The following is an 18,417-nucleotide window of genomic DNA, read 5'->3' on the forward strand; positions in this document are numbered from 1 at the left end:
CTGCTGAGTAGCCAAGCATCTGGGGAACCCGTGACATCCTGAGAAAGTGCAGTTAGTTCAGTGAAGATTTGCGGGGTGTGCATTCGGTGTATCCAAATACAGATGTGCACAGAGACCCAAACATGTATGTGAAACATGTGACCCCTGTGTAAACACTAGCAGGAATGCATACCACATGATCACAGGGCAGCAAACCTAGATGGAATGTGAGGAACCAACTCTCCCATCTGAGAGCCACCATTGACCACTGTGGTTAACTGGAGCATGCTCAGTCATCCTTTGCCTCGCCTCTGAGGAGTATCCAAAACTGTGGACAGCTTCCCTCATTGCCCAGCCTTCTCCCTCCATGGTTTCCACCAGACTCTGCCCTCCTGTGGCTCTTGCTCCTGTCTGACCACCTATCCTCTGTCACTCGGCAGATCCTTCCTACAAGGCCATTATGGTCACCCTTCATCGTCTTCCTTTTGGACCCTCAGCTCCTCCAGACCTACACCTGGCGCCACACTAGGTGCTGGTGACACTAACATTTCCTTCTCACTCTCAAACATCCCTCTTGTCTCTAGATTTTGGCACCCAAAGCCGTGAACTACATGTTGTGGACTCATATGGATTCATGACCTAGGTGAATCTCCATTTCCCATTAGCCATTAGCTTTCTTTCATGCTATCCAACTGGGCTAACTAGCCAGATACCTGAGAACAATCTCTGGCAAGTTTCTATCCTCAGCCATCATCCACTTAAAGCTTTGCTGAATCTCACTCCTGAAAAGCTGAGTTTCTACTGCCATAGCTCCCGTGCTTGCCTGGACTCCCATGGGAGCTCTTCACTGACCTCTCCTCACGTATTCTCACCCCCCGGACAGCACCTCTGCACACACCAGCCACAGTTCTGGTTCCACAACTGCTCAAGACACTTCATTCCTTAAGGAGTTCTGAGAAGTCCCAGGGTCCTCCCCACACAGAAGACAGTGAGTGAAATATGCAAGGTTCTAATGGTCCGGCCCCTCCTGTCTTGCTCTCCTGCTCCTTTTCAAAGCCAAGGCTCACGTCCCACCCCGCTCCCCCTGCTTGCGTGGCCACCAGCTTCTTCATGGCTCTTCCGATTTGTAACAGGCCCTTGATACCTGCTCTCCTCTTCTCTTCACCACATAGAAACCAGGCACTGTTCAAGACTTAAGGCCACCTTCCCTTACCTCTCTGAGAAGGACATCACTTGGAAAACAGAGCTCTTAACACCTCACCTGAGTTTAGCGAGGAGGAATAAGCCAGTGGACCATGTGATGTGGCGAGCATTGTGTGTGGCATGTGAAAAGTTAGTTGGGGCTTGTTCTTGAGTTGGTGCACATTGAGTATCCTGTTACGTTTGGGTCTGGCTGCTTCCAACCTTCAGCTGTCCAGACCTGGCTCCACATTGGTGTCCTGGCTTCTGCATTTTGCCATGTTCCCCATCCCTTGTTAGCCTCTGGCCCTCACAGCACCATTACCTCCTTGCACCTGTGTGAGAATGAAGCCATCACAACAGGAATCGCGGTCACAAGCAAGCAGACAGAAGAGGTGGGCGTCGGTCAGGTTGGCTCCGGAGGCTGGAAATACCACGGGGTTATACAATCCGGAGAGCAGGTTTTGGAAACCAGTTGGTTCAAAGCTTTTCTGACTCACTGTGGTGAATTCTTGGCCTGGGGTAAAGGCAAGAAAAATTTTAATAAGACGTCAAAGACATGGTAGAGCTGAACTGAGTTTACTGATCTCACACGATCATTTGTTCAACCACCCAGGGTCAGTGTGTACTTCATGAATAGTTGTACTTGGCACCATGAAATGTCTCCATTTTTCAAAGATTTACTTATTTTATTTGAAAGATAAGGTCATTAGAAGGGAAAGGAAGAAGGAGATGGAGATCGTCTATCTGCTGGTTCTCTCTGCAGATACCCACAACAGCTGGGGATGGAGCAGGATGAGGCCAGGGACTCTGTCAAGGTCTCCTGTATGGGTGGCAGGTGCCCAAGTACTTGGGCCATCATGTGCTACCTGCTAGGTGCATTAACAGGGAGCTGGATCGAGCATGGAGGCAAGACTCAATCCTAGACACTCCCATATGGGATGCAGGCATCCATCAGCCGTGCTTTAACTTACTATGCCACTGGGCCATGATGCTATACTCAGCTCCTCTCTGCAACCATTGGCTTACTCAGCCCCGCCTGCTCTGCCAGGCACAGCACCCATTCGACTCTTCAGCAGAGGCCCAACTGAGTTTGCAGCGTCTGCCTCTGCTCCTGTGCAGGTGGAATCCACATCTCCCTCCCTCCAGCTCTCTCATTTTATTTGAACCAGCACTTGAAGCTTCAGTGTCCTTTGTCTAAGCATATTCAGACCATGTTGACATTCATGCAAGCTTGCTTCCATGTGATACGTGAGAGAGCAGTCACTCCCACAGATGACCACTTCAATAGCATTTCCAGCCAACCAGCATTCATGCTGCAGTAGCCACACATATGATAGTGACTGTCCTGGACAGTGCAGATTTAAAGGCCAGCTTCCTCCCTGCAGGGAGTCCTGTGGGCAGTGCTGCCCTGGGGTTGTAGGATATGTCTCAGCTTGTTGTGTTGTCCTCCACCGTGGGCAGGTGGCACAGAGGCCCAGCTCCCCTGAGGTCTGGACATGGCCAATTCTTTCTCAACCCCCGGCTCTCAATTTCAGTGTCCCTTCCCTGGAAATCCCTAAAGCACCACAGTCTAACAGCCCTCTAACAGTCTAACAGCAGAGTTGGCCTGGGAGAGCTGTCAGAGTGCAGGCAGCTCCACCCTGGGGCAGTGAATAGTAAGAGGTCATGTAGCTCTTCCTCCATGTACAAGGCCCACAGGCGGAATCTATGAGCAGGGACAGCAGCCAGTCCCCAGAACAAGCTGGCCCCACCTTGGGTCCCATCTTCCATGTCACTCAGGGTGAGGGATGTGAAAGATTATGATTAGCTGCCTACTGCTACATGTCAAGGACATATCCTGTGCCCCTTAGTTGTGGCACACCATTCCCATCACAGAGGAATAGCAGTAAGCTTCAAATCAAACAAGGAAGCCATGCTGCTCCGTGCAGCTGAGTGGGGGCAGAGTCAGAAAGAGAGCCAGAGGCCTCTAGCCTCCTTCTTCCTCCTCTGTGCTGGCAGACAGGCGGCTGCCTCTGCAGCCTGGAACAAAAAAGGCAAAACAAACCAAAGGAGCAATGCACAGTTCTGCCCCAGATCCAGTTTGGCAACAAGGAAGTTTCTCAGTTTCCTCAGCAAGAATGTTCTCCAAAGTATAAGAAAAACAAACAAAAAAAGTAGGAGTAGATACTTTAAAAGAAATATAATTACATTTTTATGGTTACAATAAAAGAAAGACCAAATTATGGTTTTTAAGGAACTTTTTTTAGAGTTCATTTGCTTATTTAGGTTCTTATTTTTAGAAAACACTTCCAATGCTTTGTTACTTTAAAAATGGACAGGGTCCCTGGCCAGTGACCAGAAGAACCAGAGCTGCATCTGAATGCAGCCTCCCTGGCAGTTGCTGCTAAGTCAAGGTGGAGGTGCCAGCAAACCCTGCAGGGCAGAATCTCCTGGGGTTACTGCTGTCCCCAGCCCCAGCCACCTGCCTTAAGCCATAACCTCAGAAAAAGACACCCCCACGCCTTTCTTCATCCCCATCCCACTGTCAGCTACCTCTGCTTGCCTTCTGCTTAACAGCCATTGCCTTGGGCTGGAGGGAAGCTTCCTAGTGACAAGGGAAAATGATCACGTTCAGGTCCTCCACTCTCCCAGTATTTGTCACATGCCAAGCAATGTTCTGTGGGCTTCACCGGGGTCACATCATCCCAAACCCCCAGTAACCTGGATCCTCTTAGGATGCATGCCACATGATCATGGAAACAGGCTTAGAATAGTAAGCAGCATGCCCAGGCCCCCACAGTGTGTGCATGGTTGAGCTTGGCTTGCACTCAGGCAGGCCTGCTCCAGTGTGAATCAAGAAAAAAAAAAAGGAAAGATCCAGGTTCATTGGGGCAGAACATGGCTGTGGTTCATGGCTCACAAACTATGGTACGGGCATTGTTCAGACAGGACAGAGCAGGGCCCAGAAGCACAGCCACAACATTCTGGGAAAGACGCTGCTGATGGCCGCCATGCTTCCAGAGGCTAGTGCACCCCCTGCTGTCCCTCTGGCAGGTGCTGCATGAGAACCCTGACACAACTAGACTCCATCCTAGCTCCCTGGCTTATTTTCCCTCAGTGAGTGTGGAATAACAAAGTGTATCTGTGCCTTGTTCTGGGAGTGTCTTAAAGGCATGAAAGGCAAGGTGGGAAAGCACACAGAAAACTCTGAGATCTGTGCTTCTCTCTGACAAAGGATGGTGATGGAACAGCACCAAAGCATCCTTGGCTATTTATAATGCACTACACCCAGGAATACACACTGCAACAGTGCACACTTCCCACATCCCCAGGCCACATACACGCACACCTCCTAGAGGATGTGGTCTCCCCAGTCATGTGAGTGCACACTCCCCAGATTGTGTGCTTCACATACCCCCAGACTGAGTGTGCCCACTGCCAGCATGGTTCACACCTCTAGGTCACATACATGTACAGTGCTGAAGTGGGATGCCTGAATACTGTGGAACAGACAAAGCCCTTTGAGGTCTGAGCTGGTTGTCAAGCAGAATTGGATCATGGCCACAGAGAAGAGATTCAGAGAAGCTCCTGGGTCAGGAGGCCCAGAAGGGGAAGCTGTGGGGAGCCCCAGCGGCAGGGACCCTATGCTGATGGCCTCACTACAGGCAGTGGCGTGGTTTGCCTAGGGGTGCAGTTGGGTCCCAGCTGCGTTTTGCTCAGAAACCTTCCCACAACAGCTTTATGTCCTCCACAACTTCGTTCCTCACCTGCAGCTCGAGCCTCCCAAGCTTGCAGATGGGACAGGATATAACATGATGACAGGTGACAATGACATGGTGAGCTCTTTTTCAAGAGCAGCTGGGACAGATCTACTGCAGGGTGGGAGTGAGAGAAGTCAGGCTGAGTGCATGGAGCGCAGAACAGTCTGATTTCTTCTTAAATGCAGCCTGCTGGAAAGCAGCTCCAACATGACCAAGGGAAGCTACCAGTGAATGACACAATCATCCAGCTTGACCAACCTACCCTTCTTCAAATACACTGCCAGAGAATCTGAATTGCGGTTCCTCACTCTCACTTGGCACCTGAGGCTTGCAAAGCTGGTGGCCTTCGCGTTCCCCAATGTGTCTTGTTCCTGGAAATGAAAATAGATCATGTCATCCTCTGGTGTCCAATGCTTCAAGTCAATGACTATCCATGGCCACAAGGTAAGAGGTGCTGCCTGCTCTTCCACTGAAGCAGACGGCCAGGTAGATAAGCAGTGAATTCCAAACTAGACCATTAGCTACAACCTTGACTGTATCTAGAAAGCAGGAAAGGAGAAAAGAGTGACTGATTCTATTAAGAAATGTGAGCTAGAAAATTCTGGGGCAAAGTCCTAACCTACGTGTGAGCTGGAAGTCACCAGGTAGACGCAGGTGAAGAGTATTTAATGCAGAAGGAACAGCAGGCACGGAGACCAGGAATCACAGGGGGATTCATGTACCAAGTCTAGTGGTGTTTGGAGTCAGTTATGGTGGGGGGAGAGAGGGATGAGAAAGAGCAGGAGCCAGCTCCTGGCCCAGCTGTGCAGCTGAGGATCTGGGGAGAGTTTTAAACTGGGAGAGTGCAAGGTCAAAGTTGCCAAGACATTGCTGTTCTCTTGTATTTCTGTTCTCTCCGCCTTACTTCCAGCAACTGTGCTTTGCAGGTGCAGATGGAGAAACTACACACCATCATTGTGTAGGCATTTTCCTTGTATTTTGCCTGAGCTTGGGTTTCCTGTGGACATTTCTGAGAGCAGAGTCATGATAAATGCTGCTGAAAGTCTTGACTCTTGTTGCTTTTCAGGGAGCTGGACTCGCTGGACAGATGAGGACAGAAAGGGCTGGATGAAGCATGGCAGGCTTGAGACCTCCAGCCTACGATCCTGCAGTAGCAGCAGCCTTTGCTCCATCAGTGGCACTGTCCTGCTGAGGCAGCAAAATAGCAGATCTGGGGATGTTAAGTCCTCCCACCTGGACCAAGAGTCCCTTCACACTTCAAGCCTGGCCTAGGAGTAGCGGAGCTAGGACCATGGGTCTTAGTATTGAGCAGTGTGGAACAATCTAGAAAGACCACTTAGCAAACTGTCACAACCCAGGATACAGGCCTGCATGGAGAGCCCAAAGCCACACAGAGGAGCCTTCACAGTTGACACAAAATGTTCCAGGAACCTGATTCAGGAGCAAGGGCAGTGAATGAAATGAACAGCAATTGTGATCATTATAGGAAATGCTCCTTTAGCATTTACTGCACAGTCCAAGCTATTCTGGATTCTCCTCTATGGTGGTCTCTTCTAGTCCTTATTATCCCCATGTCATGAGAGCCTCAAACGAGTAGTGGATGCAAGTCCCTCACTTCTGTTTCTACCATGTTGCAATAGACCATGGCTTAAGAGCCCTAAAATTCAAGGGATCCTGTCCATTCCCCTTCCAAGATGTCATTTACAAATATATTCTCACATCCAAGTACAAGGGCAAAATGGTATATGACACTCCAGTGACAAAACTGCCACAAACTTCTAATCCTCCATGAAGGGAGGGGGTATGGAGTAAGTCATGCACCCCCACAGAAAGGTTAGTGTAAAGATACAGGGGCAATTTAAGCAATGAGACACACAAGATAAGAAGGCAGATTATGACATATTAGTCCCCATAGGAACATGCCTAGCATGAGCATGCTCTTTTCTGAAGGAGGTGAAAGAAAGCTGGGAAGGTAAGTGGAGACACATGTGTGCTCAGGACCAGGAGCTAGTGGGTCCCACAGAAACTACCATTGTTTCACAGTGCTGACTCACACATGCACATGGGGCACTCGTGTGAATACCGGAAGCTTTGCCTTGTCAAACTATAACTACTGCTACATGGAAGGAAATCCTGAGCCTAGACTCTGAGGGGCAAATGGCGCTCAGAGCCCTCACTGTTGACCCTAGAGTAGCCCAGCACATGCTGCCTGCTGGGACAGGAAAGGCGGCTGGCATGAGACTCTCTTTCGTCTGGTGCCTTGGGAGACCATCATGAAACCAACTCTGGCCAATCACAGCTTCCATTTCTCAACATCCCATCACTCTGAAAAAAAAGTGTGTGGGATGGGGCCACTGTCCTCTCTCCTCCTGTCATCTAACTGTTCTAGGGTCACTGAGGGACAACAGACAGAATAACTATCACACCTCACCTGACCAGAAGTCACACAGGTGTAGCTGTCACTTGTCCAAGTGTGGAAATCACACGAAACCTCCGACCCCGTTGTGGACACTGCGACAAAGCTGCAAGCCTCATCCTCTGCACAGTCTGTAGGCACATGGGTGGGAGACAGTCACCCACCTGGCTGTCACGGCAGACCACCACTCACCCACACAGGCACACATATAGACACATGCGGACAAGCACAAATATAGCACATACACAAACACACACGGGAGACGCTTACTCAGCACATCCCAAGTAGCACATCTTCTGCCTCGTGGGTCACTCACGGACCCCCACCCCCATCTCAGGGAGGATAGAAGCGGCAGCACGGCAGACACACATGTGCGACCTGTCTGGATCACCAGTGGATCTGGGAGTGTCCTGTCCTGGGTTGCCCTGTTCTCTGTGTGACAGAACACCATCCTGCAAGACACCCTGATGAGCCTGCCTTGCTCACAGTATCACCTGTCACTTGTTAGCTTGTTTTGGTCATGAGGCTTAGCCTGGTTGGATAAACCATCTCCAGATGCTGACAGATGAACCTGTCCTGCTCACTTCACTCCCTGTGCTTCTGCATTCTCTCCTCTCTCCTTTCTCACTGGCTTGCCCCTCCACCTGCAGCTGCGTCACAGTGCGTGTGCACGACTGAGTGTGTGACAGTCCTTAGATACAAAACTGCCATGGCTTTCCTTCAGGCTTGACATTCCTGGTGTGGTTTCCATATCCACACTGCTGATGCCCTGGTTCTCTCCCTCTGGTTCCTGCGAATTTCACCCGTTCTGAAACCATGTTCGTTTCAGCTCCTGCACCATTCTTTCCCACTGTGTTTGTAACACAAACAATAGCAGACACTTATCATACCCAAGGCAGGTGTCTGAAATAGATTCCCACTCATCACATTGTGATTAAATCACATGTGATTACCCAGGGGTGCCAAACACAGTGGTTAGGACTGGGTTTGAGTTTAAATTCTGTCACTTGCTAGTTCTATGTCAATGAGACAAACTTTCAAAGCCTTATTTTTCTCAACTGTAATTCAAGAAAACCATGCCTGCATTATGGGTGGCTGAAGGATTATGAGAGAATACCTGTACTAGCATGGATGCAGCAAGCAGTGGCCGTTATTACACTTCCCTGACTGCACTGTGGAGGCAGACACACCTCTATCCCAACCTCGGAAAATAGTTCTATGATGAACTAACTCCCTTCACTTCCATTCCTTAAGACTGAAGAGTTCTTGGTATGTAGCAGGTGCATTATAAATTCTGCAATGGATTTTCTAGCTAACAAAATATGCATTTTGAAAGTCGCTGGGTTTACAGTGGGTTTTGATAAGGTGTTTTATTTTTATTATTATTATTATTATTATTATTATTATTATTATTATAGTTTTAACGCTTTGATTCAGTTTGTCTTGCCAATGTCAGCAGGAGAGACTTCTACACCATTGACTGTGTGCCCATCTTATCACCATCCCTTACCTGCCAAGCACTGCACCAATGAGAATTCAGAGCCAGCAACTTTGGAGCTGACTGCCACTGGGGCCTCAGCACTGGAGACCACCTTCCATGCCGGAGCCTTCTCAAATTTCAGCATAACTGAGAATTAAGCACAATTATCAGTTTTGTGAATCTTGCTCTGAATGGTAAAGAGAAGTAGAAAAAAACCAGAGTATTGACTCTAAAGTCACTTCCCATTGTCAGCCAATGGCCACACAAATGTTCAAAGAAGAGCGATTTCTCTTAAAGTGGTCTCAGCTTGCTGTCTTTTACCCAATACTAACAGACCTTAAAGGACAATTTAATATGCTAGAAACTTACAACTCCTCCTGATTTTTCTATCTAAACTTTTACTTTCTTATTTTGTCATCTTTGAATTCTAATTAGAATATACATAAAATAATATTTTATTATATTTTTCTTGCCATGAAACAACTTGAATTATTTCTGATACATGCTATTTTATTTTTTGCAAGATAGGTGCACATGAGTTCCTATAAACGTGGAGGTGTGTCTCATGGCTCAAGAGCTTTTAAAACAGTATTTGTGGAAGTGATGAAACAGCATCTGTTTCTCTAGCCACCATCAGCACATGTGAACTCCATTTGGTTGTAGTATCATAACCACATGCCCACTGAACTAGACAAATAAGGAGAAACCAGTTTAGTTTCTCAAGGCTATCAGACTTGGAACTCAATCTTTACCAAGTGAAGAAAAGTACGCAGAGCAACTCAAGATATGAGACTCATCTTCCAAGCAGACTATCAAAAATCAAGGCTTCTACTTAAGTTCAAGGCACAAGAGTATCGGCTCTTTGCAGACATGCTGAAAAACTCTATAGAAGCATCCATGACCTACACTCACTGCTTTACAAGCGATGTTTGTGTCTAGATCAGTCATATATTCAAGGACATCCAGAGTGACTATCTTTTCTCTGTTTTCCTAACAATCAATGCCTGTGCTAGTCCAGTCCCAGCTCCTGCAGGCATTTAGGGAGTGAATCAGGGCATGAAAGATTTGCATCTCTCTCTCTCTCTCACTCTCTCTCAATTTTCATTTTGAGGTAGGTTATTCTTTTCAGGGTTGACTAGTAGAGGGTAATTTTAATGCAACAGAAGCACCTCAAGACTTTAGAGAAAATAATTCTGAATGTTATGAAGTGGTCATTTCACATTGAACATAGAAGTCACTACATGCTTGTGCTCAGCCGTACTTTCATTTTCTCATGGTCTTATTTTTATCCTCCTTGGTATCTTATGTGTAGATACTTCATCTTCTAGAAATACTGTACCATCTTCATCAAAGAGTACTTAGGTTTTGGCTGATATACAGCAGTTTCAGAAAACTAAATACAATTTCAAAGATGCTCTAGTCTCTAAGTTTTCCAAAAATGTTATTGGTTTTGCAATGCAAACAGAAATCAATGGGGCTCAGTTCTCACTGAAGCAGGTCCAGGGAGCAAGCTGAGATGCCAGTGAAAGTTGATATTGCTTGTGGATCTATAGATGCCTTTGGGACAATTTCCCACATATCACACACCCATACTTTGCTGATATTTACAAATGTCTCGGGGAGAGAATGCAGCACACACCAGATCATGATTCTCTCCAGACTAGCATGGCTGTGTGCACCTGCCTCCTTCTAGAGTTTGTCCTGGTGTAGAGGATGTTTTCATGAAATGTTCTGACCCTAGTGGAGCTCTGACTAGCTAGGATAATGACAAAGATGGCAGTCTTTGTTTGTTGGCTGCATGGATGGATAGGTGGGTGGACAGACGGACGGACAGACATGTGAATGACTACCAATAGCTTTACAAGGCCAGCAAACTAGCAGAGAACATTATAAAGATATGATAACAGCAGCAAGCAGATGTTTCTGCATAGGCACTTGACTTTGTCAGAAATCCTTAGCTTGAGCTAACAAAGAGCAGATTAAGGAGACTTCATTTCCAGGTAAAGGTTAAGAGAGCCATGAAACACTTTCCCACTAAGGTCAGACTCACTCTAAGTTAAACAAAGAACAAGTAGAAGGTGCATGTTTGCTACAGGAAAGGCAGAGAAGATGAAGGAGGATTTAGGACAGTGCGGCAGGCAGCGGGGACAGAGCACCAGGTCTTCAGGCAGCCCTGGGTCCAGGTCCTCTCACTTGCATCCTCACCAGCACCAACCTCTTGGGCACATCTCAGCCTTTACTAGGCCTGGATTCCTGGATATGGAGATTAAGCCAGACAACATGGCAAACTGGTGCCCAGGAACAGTGCACTGGATATCAGACCACTTTGCAGCTGTGAGGACACTCATCCTAGATTGTTAGGGCTCAAAGAACTGACCTTACATGCTAGGACCATATCCTTGCTTGAACAGCTATTGGAGAGCTTGAAAGATCCCATGATAAATAGAGGGATAAATTCATTCTGTGGACAAGTGCTTCCTGCAGTGGCATAGCAAAAGAAAAGTGCAGTTCCAGCCCCCAGTGGAATGCAGGTTCTATTGAGCCCAGAATCCCAACAGGACATTGAAATGTTACTAGTTGACTTAATGCCAAGAGCATTACAGAAGCACTGCGGGATCTTCAGGGGCATTGCATAAGCAGAATGGCCTCTGAAAGCAACTGTGTTGGAAGTGTCATTAAACACAAGTTGGCCTGAGCAAAAAGGGGAGTTATCAGGGTAAGGCAGCAACCCACAGGGCTGACAATAGAGGCATGGATAAAGGGGATACCCACAGGTAAGGAAGGGCTGGTGCCTCTCAAGTAGACACCTGTTGTGGGGAGACACACAGCTGACTAGAAGTTCTTGGCTTTTGCTGAAAAAGAGTGGGGCTGCAATTCCACCCTCAAGAAGTTCCCTGGGAGTCCAGTGAAAGGGTTCTAAGAAGAAGGGTGTTCACATGTTTGCCTTAATCTGAGATGAAAAGATGACAACTTGGAAGATAGTACCTGTATATTGTAATATTAGTGCAATCTCTAACAACCTGTATCCAATGCAATAAGATAATGCGATATAATCTATAAACCAACAATTAATGTCAGAATACTTAAGATATACATCAAAAAACTGTAAAACCTACTATACCCTCAATACGTTATATTAATCCGTAATGGGGAGGGAGTGCAGGGAAGTCTTTCAGGACCATAAAAAGAGTGAGAAAAAAGTACAATATAGCCTATCAAGATCAAATCTGGTAATTCATAGACAACAGACTCAAAGCAGCACTAAACAATAGTAAAACTACTATACCAACGCATGAGGGGGGAATCGGGTGCTATCCTGACAACCTCTTAACAGGAGGTCATGTGTGTGGAGCAGGGGGGCACTCCGGAGTGGAGCAGGTGGTAAGGAGGAAGCTTGGATCCCAACCATGAAGACTCCCAGAACTTCACCACAAACTGTTAATACGAGCAACGAGGACTATATCCCAACTGCCAAGGAGGCCACAGGGAATTGGATGCCCTCGGAGGCCGAGTACTCTGAGGTCACCCACCCCCAACCGGAGCTTCCGCAGGGGATGGAAGAAGTCCAAACACTACCATGCAGAAACCAACGTCATCGGAAAGACAACCAGAAGCCCTGAGCGGTCCGCACAAACAGAAGAACAATAAACGTCCTTCGGGACCAGGGAGGAGAGCTTTCTCTGGTCCGAGCCTGGCTCCACCTCTGGACCCCCACCCTCCCTTGCAATGACCATCGGGATCGCTCTGAAAACCCCTCATAGCAAACAAACAACCATACAAACTAAAAAAACCTAAAATAAATAGACAAACAACAAAAAGTAGAGCTTGGAATCCGACAGGAAGAGCTGGCGCGGATTGGCTCATGCCTTGCTGGGTGGGACACAAAGATTAGTCACTCCTCACCATGGTGTTGAGGATTTTCCTGCACACATACCCCCAAAAAAATGTTCTGCACCTTAAATGTCGACAAATGTCTTGTTAGAGTTACAAGCCAGTCTAGATTACCCTAAAATCTGCCAAGATCAGCAAAATTATACTTCAACACAACAAATGGCTAAATACTAAAATGAAATAGACACGAGACAGCTGAATGGTACCTTATAGCCATTTTAAGGTATATAGCAGCCGGTCCTGTATATAAACTAAAATTGAAATGTCAATGAGCTAATCATAGGTTGTGGTTAAGAACTTGCTTTTTTTTTTTTTTTTTTTTTTTAGCATACTGGTTACTCACAACCATGTCAATTCCATAATGTTGCAAATTGCTGTTGATGTTATATTGGGACTCTTAATTGACTGGGATGATATTCTACCAGCTCTAACTTCAGACCAGAAATGGTCTCCCCAAGAAACTGTTCAACCCATCTGGACAATAAATAGCTGGACTCTACGCTTGGTATACATTTGCAAGGAAAGAATCTTGATTGAATTTGAACTGTAATACTGCATCAAGGTGGAGGAATCCACCAGGGGGAAGGGGCGTGGGGAGGGGTGGAGGGATTCCCAGAGCCTATGAAACTGTCACATAATGCAAAATAATTAAAAAAAAAAGAAGAGTGTTCATGCCTTTGAAGACCCAGATGATTAGCATGGAAATCCCCCTGCATGTCCAGAGGAAAGCCTGTGCTCCGAGCTGTGTGTGAGAAGCCGAATGCTGAGGCTCATTGGGAAGTTCTTCAGAAGCCGGCATACAGGGACACTGTGCCCCCTCTCAGGACCTCTGCTGCTATTGATAAGACTTTGCTCTGAATGCTGAGACAAACATGCCCTACTAACTGTGCATTCAATCCTTGGAGCCACGTCCCTGACAGAGGTGCCAAGGGGACTAAGGAATATACAAGTGGTAACCCAGGGATGGCTGGTGATCAGCAAGGTCCAGTGGCAGGTGGCTGCCCTTCCAGTGAAGCCTGTCCCTCATCAGTGAAAGATCCCCCAACTGACATCTCAGAGCACCTAGAGCTCATCAGCTGTTACTCCTGCCCAAGATGAGGGATAATGAGAAAAATCAACACAGGACATCTGTAGGATTTGCAATTTACCCATGGGACACAGATTTGCTAGCATTTTTGCAAGGGACAGGGTGGAGTGTGTTTGTGACTGCTCTGAGGCTCAGAAAGAACATTCTCTCTCACTTTGTTTTCTAGTATTTTCTCATTAGCTGAACCAACTTTCCAAGAGGCTATGTGTGTTCATGTTTGTGTGCCTGTATGTGCACATGTATGCATGAGTGCCTGTGTGCCTGTGTGTACTTAATGGTGAAGCAGTGGCAAGTGCCTACACATAGCTAGAGCAACATATGCCCTGAAGACATGGAGGGTGGGAGCAAAGGAGCTTGCAGGTGCTTTCAGCCGTCTCCCTGCTTAACAGTTGAGAACACGAGGTAACTCTGACTCTTGAGTGTTATTGATCTTGAGCATTTGTTACCTCTGCCAGGCATATCACTGTTAACACCTAGTTCTCCTGCAACGCAGGCACCAATAACCCCATTTGACAGATGAGGACACTCGAATAATTGCCAGGATTGCAAAGGTGCAGAACGAAGCAACATCTGACCCTTCAGACCACATTCCCTCCCTCTGCTCTGTAGTCCCATCACATGGACAGGATGCTTGAAAGTTCGATAGGTGCTAGCCCACCTGTCACTTCATTGGAGACCCACAGCTGGTCCATGGCCATTACTATAATGTGAACATGGTTTGTCCTCTCTGAGACATGTGTTGTGGTTTTATTCCCAATGAGACAGTGCTGAGAGGTGCTGAGGCCCTAAGCGGTGAGCAGGTCAGCAAGCGGAATTAAGGCTGCTCTCAAGAGACTGGAACAGTTACCCCAAGTGTGGGTTGTTGGCTTGTGTGTTTCTTCTCTCCTGCACAGGCTCACTTGCCTTCCTCTACACCACTGGCTCATGACACACAGTAGTTCTCATTAGAAGCCAAGAAATTGCCAAAGCCACACTTTTGCCTGTCCCAGCCTCTAAAACTGTAGGCCACAAGAAACCTCTCTCCTGTAGAGATCACATGGTCTCTGATATCATGTGACAGCAAAACTATGGGTGGTGGTGCTCAAAGACACCACACGATGACACCACACGATGGTATGAGCCTTTCAAATGCCTCAGACACAGACAGGAAGTATCTGCAGAGACTGAGGGTCAGAGAGCTTGAGCAATTTGCCTTGGACTGCTGAGGAGGTCATAGAACAGGAACAGACACTCAACATCCTACAGGCAGAGAAATAGGGGTCAGATTTTTGGAGGCAAGCTGCCTGTGGGAGAGGAAGCCTCCGCAAGTGACCTTCTAGAAAAGCTCATCTCTCGTGCATACTGAAACATTCAGGTGTGAAGTTTCACAACGTCTGAAGGTGACTTTGCAAATGATTCAGACAAAAAATACTAATAATTTTTTGATTGAAGCTATGAGTGTTTGCTAATCTTATTCTTTTCTAGACTGTTCAGGGATAAAAATTTCTCAAAATCTGAAGACAAACATATCTCAAGCGAAGTCTCAGCTTTTCCCCAGAGCCCCTTGGCCCCCTCCAGCAGCAGCTCTATCTGCCAGCACATACTTAGACACTGGGACTCCTCAAGAGGGGCGTTTGTTTCTGACCACAGCAGCCTTCGTCCTTGGCTGTCCACGCAGAAAACCTTCCCACTGCTGCCGTCGCTCTGGCTGGCCCGATATTGACCATCCTGGTCACACTGCAAGCCGGCCTCATTCCGTTGGCAGTCAGTGGTACCTGCAATGAGAGATGGACACAGTGGGCAGTGACAGGCATATTGGTTCTCCTCGCCTCTGGCTGCTGATCAGATGACCACATCACACATCTTGGCCAATTTTCTGATTCAAACTCTAGCTTACCTTCCCTGAACAAAGGACCACACACAGGCTGCCTGTTTGGATCAAGAAGGACCCGAGATCCACTTCCATCCCAAGAGCTCTGAACACACCAATCCCTCTGGCAGTCTCTGTCCTGACATAGGTATTGCTCACGGAGTCCCTCTCCTGGTATACAGCTTCCCGGAATTCCCTCGGTGAGCGCTTAGTTGCCCATCAGTCCTCATTTCCATGTGTTATGGTCAGACTGCATGGGTGAAGCCCTGAGTCCAATGTCATGGGCTAAGGGAGAGATCAGGTCACAAGGTATGGAGCCTCATAACCAGGATAATGCTACATCTGCTGGTGTCTCGGCCTTGGCCTGCTTCTGGAGCCTATGTTTCTAGAAGCCACAGCAGAGTCAGTCCAAACAGCCTATTATACTTCCATGCCTTACCACGAAGTCAGCTCCAACACAGTCTGCCGGCTTCCAGGTCTCACCTTCACAGGAGTGTAATTACTGTGTCCACTGATCTGCCTGGTACTCATGAATGCAACCCAGAGCTAGCTGTGCTCATGATTATGACCCAGTGCCTTGCTCAACATCTGACACATACACTAAAAGCTCCCTCTACCCTAAACCTATAGCTAGATAGTTTAAACACCCACATCTCACATCAGAGTGCCGTGTTCAGCAGTGGATCCAATTTCCTGCTATTACAGACCCTGGAAGAGAGTAGTGATGTCTAAAGTCATTAGATTCCTGTCACTTAAGTAGGAGACAGAAATCGAGTTCCTAGCTCCCGGCCTACCCCCAACCTTTGTGAGCATTTACTTTTCAAATAAATAAACTAAAAAAACAGATGGACACCTCCATTCCTATGCTCAAGCTATTTCCTCTTGCTGGAAGTTGTTTTTCAACAGGTACCCTGGTCAACACCCCTATCCTTCCAAATCAGTTTAAGGTGCCGTAACAGTGCGCCACACACACCTCCACCATGTTGTCAATTACATACAGTGTGCTTATAGTCACAGACTTGTAGGTTTCTTTTTCCTCTCTCTTTAGAATTTCTGAGAAAAGACATTTTATCTTTATTTGTTGCAGATGCTCCATACATCCTTACCACAAAGCAGGAACTGAGTCAACTTTGATGAGTGGTATAAAAAATTATTTGATTTGGTGTTTTAGGCAAAAAGTAAGTGAAAGACCATCTTTTATGTTGCCAGAGACTTGATCACAATTCAGTTTTGGCATTCCAAGGCTATTAGTTGTCTTATCAATGTATTAACCACTCATTGATAATAACTTCGGTGGGGAAAGGGTCCAAAGGCTACTTTCTAAGTAGAATGCTTTGTGTGCCATTCATGGATCCATGAACCCATACGTCAATCAAGGAACAGATGGAGAGCTACTTTGTTATCAACACTTTCAGTGAACCTGCTAAGTTAGGCAGCACAAGGGAAAAGCTAAGTAGGAGCTACCATGCATACACCAATGAGCTAGGGGTCTGGGACTATCTTACTCAAAGACAAACAAGGACATAGTATGCTCACTTGATATCATTTAAACCTCAACAGAATGTCCTGCCCTGTGCTGTTCTTCAGTGTGATTCCACATAAAAGCACAAACCAAGTGATTCAATAGGCAGGTGATAGAGTTCACAAACCATGGAGAAGTTCTTAGAAGTAGACAGATGGTACAGACTCCAGTCTTGATCCTAGAGGACTTTTCACTATCATCAGCACTACTGTTTAAGGACAATGCCTAGCCAAGTGGTAGTGATACAGAACAGAAATGTAGTCACAGCGTCCTCGCAAGGCAGGGTCAAGAATGAATGTTCCTTGTTTATGCTAAGTATTTTGGTTGTGCTCAGCTGTGCTCTGGGTGTCTATGGAGCCTAGGGGAGTCATGTTTGGGAAGGAACTTGGTTTAGATGGGGTCAAAAATGGTTTGCCTCACACTGACAATTTTAGAGTAACATGAGAAGGTTTCCAATGAAGCAAGTTATGGGTCCTTGCTTGGAAAAACCCAACAACACCTCCATAACTATAGAGTAAGTAGGTCAAATGAAATCACATGATATATGGGAAGGCCTTACAAAGTACAAAGTCAGAGAGGGGAGATGAGCTGCACACAGGCAGTGAGTGCAGATGGAAAACATCTTCCACCTCTCTGTCTGATAAGATTGATGTACAAAAAGCAGAAGTTTCAGAATCAGACATAACCAAGAACAAAAGACAGCTATGTCACCAACTAGCTGAGTACGTTTGGCTTCTTCAGTGATATCCCTCCAATCTGCAACAGTTGGGGATGCTGGGCAATCATAGGGGAAATGGCTGGCCCTGAGCCTGGCCTACACTGGGACTCGATGATAGTGGCCCTTTGATTATTACGCTGTGTGCCCCATGCCTCTCGGTGATGAAAAATTCATGTCTCCCATCCCTATTTCAAGTCACTTGGCAATATCCATAGAGCCAAGCTTGGTTATCACAGTCAGGGGAAGGAAGCATCACTAGAATCAACTGAGTATGCTTAATGATACAGCTAGGCATCCTACAACATCCAGCACAGTCCCCTGTGGGAGACAAGCATCAGGCCCCACATGTCAGGTCACACTGCGAGGTGTTTATTTCCAACTAGTACCCTGCAAAACTTACAGTGAGTCTGGCTGAAGGCCCCAGGGGAAGTAGTTGTTCTGCCCGTAGGACAAGGGATGCAGGCCAAGCTGCCTGCCTGTTCCTGGTAGAATCCAACAGGGCAGGGAATACACTGTTCATCCTGGGCATAGCTTCCTTCAGGACACTTAACTG

The 18,417-nt window shown here is 47.0% G+C and overlaps 1 protein-coding gene across 1 annotated transcript in view; it reads right to left on the bottom strand.

Annotated features, from left to right (window-relative positions):
* Positions 1-18,417, bottom strand: part of TG (thyroglobulin) — a 205,445-nt gene that overhangs the window by 145,906 nt on the left and 41,122 nt on the right. Inside the window, exons 21-26 of the mRNA XM_004580737.2 lie at positions 18,265-18,414; positions 15,359-15,529; positions 8,828-8,944; positions 7,333-7,448; positions 5,164-5,272; positions 1,484-1,675 (exon numbers count right to left, since the gene is read on the bottom strand). Coding sequence (XP_004580794.2) covers positions 1,484-1,675; positions 5,164-5,272; positions 7,333-7,448; positions 8,828-8,944; positions 15,359-15,529; positions 18,265-18,414 — 855 coding nt within the window. The remainder of the gene's footprint in view (positions 1-1,483; positions 1,676-5,163; positions 5,273-7,332; positions 7,449-8,827; positions 8,945-15,358; positions 15,530-18,264; positions 18,415-18,417) is intronic.

Source organism: Ochotona princeps, chromosome 9 (genome assembly GCF_030435755.1).
Source record: "Ochotona princeps isolate mOchPri1 chromosome 9, mOchPri1.hap1, whole genome shotgun sequence".
Classification (NCBI taxonomy): Eukaryota; Metazoa; Chordata; class Mammalia; order Lagomorpha; family Ochotonidae; genus Ochotona; species Ochotona princeps.